General features: G+C 48.2%; 1 protein-coding gene across 1 annotated transcript in view; it reads left to right on the top strand.

The window, feature by feature from the left end:
• The first annotated feature begins 2,085 nt into the window (after window positions 1-2,085).
• Window positions 2,086-9,917, top strand: part of igdcc4 (immunoglobulin superfamily, DCC subclass, member 4) — a 70,187-nt gene continuing 62,355 nt past the window's right edge. Inside the window, exon 1 of the mRNA XM_064336002.1 lies at window positions 2,086-2,516. Within this exon, the coding sequence (XP_064192072.1) occupies window positions 2,372-2,516 (145 nt within the window). The 5' untranslated portion in view covers window positions 2,086-2,371. The remainder of the gene's footprint in view (window positions 2,517-9,917) is intronic.

Here is a 9,917-nt window from a genome sequence, read left to right as displayed (position 1 = left end):
GTCAATATTAATCATACGAGTTAGACAGGAGGACACCTGCGCCCCTCTGCCCCAAGTTCAATACACAGACACACACACACACACACACACAAACCACATTTCCTGATGAAAATTCACACTAGACCGCCTACAAATCATTTGCTTCCTCTAAAAAACTGCTTAAAAAGACATGCTTGACGTCCCCAGTTCCAACAGGCCACAATAGGATGTGTGTAAATACCTGTGTTTGAAATAAGTTATTTTGTCATGAGGCCATCATCCCTATACAGTACCGGGTTTTTGTATGTAACGTTGTGAAAAAAAGATGGGGGGGAAGGGGGAGCAAAGTGATCATGACAACCGCCTTCTTGTTTCTTTGCTCACAGAATGTAAAGACCAGTGAAAGGAATGTCTTTGATGTGGTTTAAGAAGCCAAGAACAATTTTTTTTTGTTGGCTTTTTTAAGCAAAGCATTTGCAGATGGGCTGTGCTGATGCTAGAGTTTGTCTTCAGTGTGGTCTTTGGTTTTACATTGTGGGTCGCTGAGGACAGGGATCAGCACTCTTGAGTTCTCACTGACAATCCCTCATACAGACATGCGCTGTTTCATTGTTTTTTCTTCCTTCTATAATAATTGCGCTGCACAATCTGTGGTGCTTACAATTTTCATTCTGCATGTACATCTAATTGGAGCTTAAATGGTTATATGGAAAAAGTACTTTAACATAAACCCCTGTTGTTCATACCAAGCACACATCAAGTGAGTGCCCCTGGTTTAAGGCCAGAATACACACTCTTGAATCACGTATCTATCTGAACAGTTTCTCTATGATGGGTTTTCCCCAAGAACAACCCAGTGACTTAGTGACAGCACAATTTACATATAAAATCACACAGGTGTGAAATTCAGAAACTATGTTCTTTCTGTGTATGAAGAATTGTGTCTATTATGTTTATTAGGCTTTTTGTCAAAATGGCCCTGCTGGAATCAGTAAAGAAAAAAAAAATCTGAGACCTCCAGTAGATGTCCTATCCCTGTGTAAACACAACTCTCTGGAACAGATGTCCTCCTCTTAAAATGCACTGGCAATGTACATGGCCCATCACAGCAAAGGAAGACAATTAGCACTGTTAAATATTGACACATCTACAAGAGCACCTCACCTGAAAGGAGGCTGGCTACTCCACTCCAAATCGGGTGGCCCCACCCACTATGTTCACTTCAAAAAAGGCATGTTTTTATGTCACCCCCATAATTTCCTGTTTCACTAATGCCCATTTAACAAGACCACAGATGAAAACAGCCCTGCTTTATATTTCATTGCTGACACCATGTGGGGAACAACCTGGTTTCAATGATCAAGCTAGCTCACTGCTGTTAGTTTGTATATTGTATGAAAGTCAGTGGGTGTCCTGATCATGGTCCAGACAAGAAACTTACAGGGCTGTCTGGCAGACGTCTGAATATCACAGAACAATATTTTTGTACTTGTGAACATATTTCAGTTTTCTTGCATATGTGACTCTGGGTGCCTTTCTTGGTGAATGATTCATATCTTGCTGGGCCATTGAGTACCACTGTCAGAATATCTGTCCGAAGGTTTCAGAGGGTGGTGACCAATGCATCAGACAGAGGCCAGGCTCAGAGTGCAGGTTTAGCTGATGGGAACACCCAGCTACAGTAGTAATTTCAGAGTTAATGCGAATCCATAATATGTGATTCTATTTATGCTGATTGGTATGTTTCCAAGCAGAGCTAACAATACATTCACTGCAAGTGCACACATGTGCATGCCACTAATGCAATCTACAGCATCGAGGTATCAATTTTCCATTGTGCATCTCGACTAACCCTTTAATGTTTTGACCCTAATACACCTTAATGCTTATTCTCACCCCAACCACACACACGCACGCACACGCACACGCACACGCACACATACCCTTCTCTCTGCAATGTCCCAGCACTTCTGCATGAATACCGTCTGCTTTCTCCGGGCAGTTGTGACACATGCACTTTGAGGGGGAAGGTTGCTAGTACTCGGGGTCGCATCAGTGCTGATGCAGTTTGCTCTAAAGAGGCAGGGTGTTCTGGAGGTGTTGTTCTATTGGCAACATTTCAGGCGACTCCAATGGACACCTAAGCAGGACTTGCCCGTGTGTGTGTGAGTGTGTATGTGCGTGTGCGCGCGCGTGTGTGTGCGGCAACTAACACACACTACATTCGCTCACAACATGGCGATGAAGCCAAGAGGGACGCGACGTCTCTCCCCCTACTAGCTGATACCATTCTGTTGTGTGTAAAAGACGGGGGACCAATCAAAAGGAATGTTCATGAAATAATAGCCAACTGAAAACATACAGGACTTTACACGGGATTCTGATATAGGCTATGTATGTAGCTAGCGATATAGCCAGCTATAAATACCCACACAGTGCTGACCCCTCTGCTGGAAATCAAAGGCTTTACATGGCGGTGGAGAATATCTGTTTTTTCTGTCTACTTTCTCTGGGGTTCTGTGTTTTGTCCGTTCAAGGTAAATACTTCAATCCATGTTAATATTCATCTTTGCTTGAATGTTGTATTGTGCCGCTATCGGGAGAGCTAACAAGCTAACGTTAGGTATCAATGTGTCAGTATAGGAGCATGTGAGTATGAGATAGCCTGCTAGCTGGAGCTATGATATTTTGCACCTTGCTCGCCGCAGCGCTTTTGATACTACTCATGTGGTTGTTCAGAAAACATGACGGCTTTGTAAACCTTACGCTTGCAAGGTTTCACTGTTAACCGATATATTGCGATTGATACTGAGCGCGCAGTCCAGTTTAGTAACAGGGATATATCTTTTCCCAATTAGCGAGCGCAACAAAGTTGGTTTTTGCAGACTCGGTAGCCTATAAATGCAGCAAACCATTGCAAGCCACTTCTCTTTTTATTTGCACTAGCTATAATAGTCATTTTATAAAGGTTTGTGCAGAGAGGAGTTTAGAGAAAGAAAGGCTCGTTTTGGAATGTGGGCTCGGTTTTTTTTTTTTTTTTTTTTTTACATTATCTGGAACCCTTAAGAACGACCGAGCTTACGGCATGTGGCTAACGGGTCCGCATGCTTATATCATAGATTAGATTGCAGTTGTACATGTTCGTACTGTAGATCGCTCACGAAGCACAAGTGTATGTGCTGTCTCTGCTGTTTACTGATAATGTGGTTTCAACAGAATTCTGTAGCTTAAGCCCTCTGTCATTTATGACTAGCCTGTTAATTGTTCGTTGCTTGCACGTTGTTCTTTTATGGGGTTTTTATGAAGTTTTGCTTAAAGTCGTATATCGGGTGCCCTCCACAATGAATTGCGCCCTACGTCCGTAGCATTATAACCGGGTGCTTTTATGTTTATTTCTATTTTATTTAATATGTGACCGTATAATTGAGACTATTTTATAAAGGTATCAGTTGATCATAACATCAGTGAACAGCACGGTGTATCCACCGCTTTGCGAATGAATGAGGTGCCACAATACTGAATCGCGCGGAATAAAGTGGGTCTTCCCCCCAAAAAAATCAGTGCCAAACGTCACACATGTGCTCGGTGTTGTAGCTTTGGAGGGGGTGTGCGTTGTACCGTGCACTGCGGTGGCCTAGACTTCGGGGCGGACGCAGGGAGAGAGTTGGGCAGCTACTCAGCAGACGGGCGGCGAGGGAGGAGAGGGAACAGGGGAGACGGCGAGAGAGACCAGCCACAACATTTACATGACAAAGAGCGGCGCAAAAGCACACTGCTAGCGGTTCAGCACAGCGCATCGTATCTTCAGCCTGTGTTGAGAGATGCACATGGCATGGCAAGAAAATAGCATGCCTGCATAAAAAATAAGATAAAGGCAGTTTAGGTTAACAGGCAAATTTGACAAATCAGCTAGGTGGCAATCTAGTATCATCCACATATCGGGGAATGTTAAAATGACTGATTTATTAAATCACTGCATGACAAGCGGTCAGCTATGGTTCATTTAGCCAAACGCAAGGATACATTTTATATTGTCGGATCTTAGGCTCTACAAGTCAAGTTGTGCAAGTTTTATTTAATTCAGTTTGCAGTCTGTCGGTCATGCCTCACATTAGCATTAAAAACGTATAGGCCTAATTCGCCCCCACACTAGTTAAGCCCCGTTATTATATCGATAAATCGTAGGGATATTCTGTTTGGGTCGAAAGTAGTATTGCAATGTTAAAATAGTTGGTCAGCTTCTTTGTGTAGCCTACAGATCGTAGACCAGGACGGTAACCCGAAAGCGGGTAGGCTGTCACAGGACGAAGCCGGACTCATTAAGTACAGGAAGAGCAGGCTATGCTGCGCGAAGGATGAACGTTGAGGTATGACACAGAGTAGTGCCAGGCGAATTCCTAATACAAATGCGTCTCCCGAGGCGGAGCCCACGTCTGACATTTTTCCTGTAAGTTTCCTATAAGCGTTTGCTACGATGGGCAATGTCCTATTCCATTTATTAGAATGTTGGTGAACATGACAACCGAACGGGATCAGCCAATGTACGGCTGAAGCAGGTGTCATTATGACAGGGTAATCAGTAGAGTAGCGTATGGAATTAAATAGAACGTACCTTGGGGCAATCGTGTGTGTTTTGTCGGTATTCTTGGTGTCGTCTCAGTATTCAGTTTTAATATGTTGCATTAGCCGGTACATGTCTACATATCTTGTTAAGAACCTAGGTCAATGGAATCATAGCGGCATTCCACATCAGCTCAGAAACTGTGTCCTGTGGGTGACCAGAACAGCTCCAAATCCATGACTCCACACTTCCACCCTTGTCGATGAGATGGGGTACAAGCCTGTGTGTAGTACACTTGTGAAAAATGGAGTTTTGGCTTTCCTCCTGAATTCTTAAATGGGGATTTAAAGGGCACAGATGTGCCTATTTCAGTAGTGATTAATTAGCTCATGAACAAACAGCCACAATGTTTATGGTGTATGTGCTTTCCTGCATATGGTGGGTAATATGTAAACTGCAAAGCTGCAAACAGGAGACACGACAGTTTGGAAAATCCCCCCCCCCCCCCCTCATACAGTTTGCTACTGCTGACCCTGGACATGTGGTACAGCAGTTGAGAGTCTGAACTTTGCTCATGTTATTATACTCTTTAAAAGGGATGCAGAGCTCCCCTCAGGGCTGGGGCCCTGTCCCATGGTATTGGCATGGTAGAGCCCTGTGCCTTGTGTTCATCACAAGGCCTCCTCTCAAACCCAAAAAAAGCATGGGATCTATGTCTGGTCCCGGGCTGGTGGGATCACTCCTAGGAGCATGTCCCAGGCTTTGGGAGAGGAATGTTGTGGAGGGCTTTGTGGGAACAGGAACCGATGGGGCATGGGGAAGAGGGGGGTGGGTTGATCTAAGGGAGGGCTGTTGATGATGGGGTTTGGGGGAGGGGGCTTCAGTTGGAGAGGGGGATGTGGGGTGGGGTGGAGTGCGGTGGAGGCATTTTTGCATCCCATCTATAAACAAAGAGCTTGTTTTTTTCCAACTGAAAGAACAAATTTCAACTCGTAGTGAACTCATCACACACAGTTTAACACAATTTTTGTGTTTCTAAGAGTATGTGTGTTTGTCTGAGAGAGAGAGAGAGAGAGAGAGAGAGCGCACATGCATGCCCTTAAAGTTTCAACACCATTCAATATGTGCTCAAATTATTGTTTGTCACAAGGGCAAACCTCACGTCATGACAACAGTGCCTTTTTGACTGTTGTAAGAAAAAAAGATTGGGGCCAAGAGAAAAAAAGAAAGAGGGAAAGCCGCAGCTGCTTTTGAACAGTGCGCGTCACATGGGTCCTGCAGCCCTCCTCCTCAGTCCCTCCCATGATTCCTGCCTGCAGTGTCTCCTGCAAAAAAAGATGGGTGGGTTTACTCAAGGGGTGCATTCCGTTGTCGAGAACACCTTCTTCCTTAACACTTTTTTCATGTTAACTGATTCCGCATGCCCACCCTGGTCACTCCCTTTCTGTCTGTCTGTCTGTCTGCCTGTCTCTTAATGAGGGTCGGGATGGGAACTTGGTTGATGGAAGCCCTGCCTCATTTAGATGATGCTGGGATTGGCTGTGCTGCTGGGAGAATGCTCCTAATCAGGTCCTGCTTAATTATTCAGACAGTTCGCTGCATTTTTTGTCTTAGCGAGTTGTTCTGAAAACCATGTAATTATGCTAATTCAGTTTCATAAATGAATGTGCTCTTGGCTAAAATTCATTAGCCTCATATGAACTTTGTCTGGCCCTACGCTGTCAGAATGCTGTCCTTTTTGTTTACCCCCGTAAACTGTTTTCCCTCGAGAGCTGGCTTTGGTGGCCACCCGTCACGTGTTTTCGACTGGGATAAACGAACAGGTTTGTCTGAACGGGGATTCTTCAATGCGAGCCGGCATTCTGTACTAAGCGCGTATCTGTCGGTCGAGTCGCCCTTCGCATCTGCGAGAATTGAGCCGGCAATTAGCGAAGGTGTTTCCGTCCCCGAGCCATCATGCGTTAAACCGGCCGTCTCCGTTGTCGAGCGCGAGAGAGGAAGATTTGCGCCCTCTTTAAAAACGCGCTGCGGTACGACTCCCTCGATTAGATAAGTAACGTGAGGACACCGCGCGAATTACTTCTGCAGTGATGACAGAACGTCCCAGTGCTCGCTGCTGCTGTAAAAACACATTTCTGAAGGGCACAAACTTATTGCTTCAGCTCCCAGTTTTGATTTCCATCTGGCTTAGTATTCAGGGTTTCGTTGAGTGACAGTTGAAGCCCTGCGGTATTTGTTAACCCACGCTGTTCTTGTCGACTGTCGGTGATGGAAAGCCTATTAAGGTGCAGAAAGCTTTGGCTCGGCATCAGTAGCTCCTGGAACCATGCTGCATTTGTTAGGCAGCATCTGATTCGGTCTGGGGGACTGTAATATCATGCAGGGCTGCTTGCAAAACAGTTTAGCTAAACAATAATCTGACCAACAAATCTATATTTGGCCTGCATGTATGTTTAGTACATCGCCAGTGGATTAGCTTGTTTAATTACAGATGTTGTGCCATTGTGGAACAGTAATGAAATTGTTCCGTAGAGCCCACCCACCCATGTAGCGTGCTATCCTTGAAATGTCAGTCTCCTCTAAACACCAGTCAATCAATAGAAGTGGATCAGCTGCCTGTCTGATTAGTTTGTCACAAGGCGAGTGAGGCTTGGTTAATCGTGTGGTACACAAGACTAGATTTGTTTTTGAGGAGATTTTTTTCCCCCCAAAGTGTATTTCTTGAAGGTCTGATGTCAGTGAGCCTGGAATATTCTGCTTGTTCAGCTGTGTGTAGGCCTCCTGTCTTCCTGAGAAATGGCATGCTGCAGGGCTTGTCCGATTCATTTTCGCACGGGGATCTTGTTTTGCGTGTATCTTCATTGTTGTTGCGCTTGATTTAAATGTGTACAGTCACGGGGTAGTTTGCACATGTGTGCGATTGCATGTGCGTGGGGGTGTTTGGCTGTGCGTGAGGGTGTTTGGCTGCCAGCAAATGTCTGTGAGTAGCGAGCGTGTTGTTTGAAGGATGGTCTCTTCCTCACGGTTCTCGTTGGGCAAACAGTCATACGATCGCATTCCTTCCATTCCGTGCTGCTGGCCACTGAGTCACATGACTGATGGGCTTATTGGGGCGGGGGCGGGGGGGGGCAGAGGGGGGGCTGCATGTGAGGAGACAGAACCTTGACTGGCTCAGTGAGCTGCTGAATGCAACAGTGTACACACACACACACACACACACACGCACACACATACGCGCACACACACATACGCGCGCACACACATGTACACATACACATACACACGCACACACACACACACACACACTCACACACACACTCACACGCACACATACACACACACGCTCACACACACACATACACACACACTCACACGCACAGACATACACATACACACACACGCAGTCGCAGTCGTATCCCTGGGACGAATGACTGTGGTTTTATAAGCGAGTCCAGAATAATGAAAAGGAGCGAGAGAGAGAGAGAGAGAGAAAAAAAAAAAAAAAATATATATATATGACGCGCAAGTTGATGCGGCTTGATGAATGGCTTCGGTGTCTCCCGCGGATGCAGCGGCCGTACGTGTCCACGGGAATGGCGCACGCGTGCAGTGAGAGGGCACGCGACGCATCACAGGAGGATCCCTTCATTTGCTGCCGTTTCATTCAGCCGGGATCCCTCTGTAACGTCGCCAGCGTATCTTCAGACTAATTTGTCTGGGATGACTCTAGTAATTAAGCCCCACAGCGCACGTGTGTTATCACCGGGGGGTTTGTTTGTTAATTCGGCAGACGAACCGGCGCTGGGGGAATGGGGAGCCGGAGGTGTGGTGGGGATGTGGGGTGGAGGGTGTGTGTGTGCGTGGGGGGGGGTGGTGGCCTTTGTGACAAAAGTACAACCAACCCCCAGACCCCGCCCATGTAAGACCCTAACCCCAGACGAAGCGGAAGGGGCGGGGCTGACGGCCTGATGACGGACACACGGCTCACGGAGAACCGAGGTCCTGCGTGCCCCCCCCAGTCTCCTTGCGTCTTCCCGTTGGGGTGCGCCGTGGCCGCAGGCGAACTCGACTGGGGGCCCCCTGGCGTCCCTCTTGTCCCGCTGTCTCTGTGTCGACGGTGGCAGGGCGACCCCTACCGCGATCGCGTGACCCAACATGTGGAGCACTGCCGGCGCGAAAGCCTCCTCCTCCCGGTTCCCACCCCGCCCCGCCTGCTGCTCTTCCCGCCCCACCGCCTTTCCTTCCCTCACCCTCCCCCTCACCCTTTTCCCTTTCCCTCTTCTGCAGAATCTGTATTCAGCGCCAGCCCTCTCCTCATATTGTGTTTCCGTTATCAGATGATAAAAAGGGGCTTAACTTGTTTGAACTTCCTGTGAGGTGCGTGTGTGCGGCAGATAAAGGGAAAAAGGGAGGCATTCCAGTCCTCATTCCCCAAAGCTGGGGCGACTGTTAACATGCATGTGTGTGCACGTGTGTGTGTGTGTGTGTGTGTGTGTGTGTGTGTGTGTGTGTGTGTGTGTGTGGGTGTGGGTGTGTGTGTGCGTGTGTGTGTGTTGGGGGGGCGTGGGTGTGTGTGTGTGTGTGTGGGGGGCGTGTGGGATGTGTGGTGTGTGTGTTGGGGAGGCGTGTGGGGCGTGCGTACGCGTTCCCTCATTTTAAAGTCTAGGGAGGCAGATAAAGCCGACGCCATGTTTGATCACGCCGTGCCCTGTCACTGCGGCGGTGTCTGCAGTGTATCAGTAATGGCGGCTGTCACTCGCGCTCTCCGTCTCAGACCCTGGTTTTAGAACACGGTCGCGCCCCTTGGGTACGAGGACGGCACCGCCCGAAATGGCCGTAAAGACCATTCAGAAAGACGTAGGGCGCTGCCCGTCTCGCTGGACGCGTGCCAGTCCGAATAGAGCATTACTGTAACACTGGCAGGGTACTTCCCTACTTTTGGTGGTGTGACAGCGTGATGCTGTTGTAATGGAGTGTACGCGTGCGCGCGTGTGCGCATACATAGCACAGAACGTTATATTCATGTAGAGACGCCGCTGTTGCGGTGCATCCCCGCGCCGCTCGGCGTCGCTGCTTGAATGCAGAACATCCGCGCGGCCAGACATTTCATTTCACCGATGCGTAGATCAGACCCAGGCGGGATTAGGAGTGGGTCGTCACAGTCTCGGGGTCGATCCGAGATCTCCGTCTCTCTCTCTCTCTCTCTCTGTTTTGCTCAACGCTCACGCGTCTGCTCCGCCAAATAGCCGCGTTCCGGTACAGCCGGCGGCGTCATCCGCCGAGGCGTGGCTCTACGACGTCGCCGCGCGCCGTCTTCCCCCGTTTAGCTTAGCTACCCCTGCTGGGGGCGAAGCTCCATTGGGCACCGATGGACCAG

Source organism: Anguilla rostrata, chromosome 5 (assembly GCF_018555375.3).
Source record: "Anguilla rostrata isolate EN2019 chromosome 5, ASM1855537v3, whole genome shotgun sequence".
In the NCBI taxonomy this organism is placed as follows: domain Eukaryota; kingdom Metazoa; phylum Chordata; class Actinopteri; order Anguilliformes; family Anguillidae; genus Anguilla; species Anguilla rostrata.
This window is presented reverse-complemented; position numbering and strand designations above follow the sequence as displayed.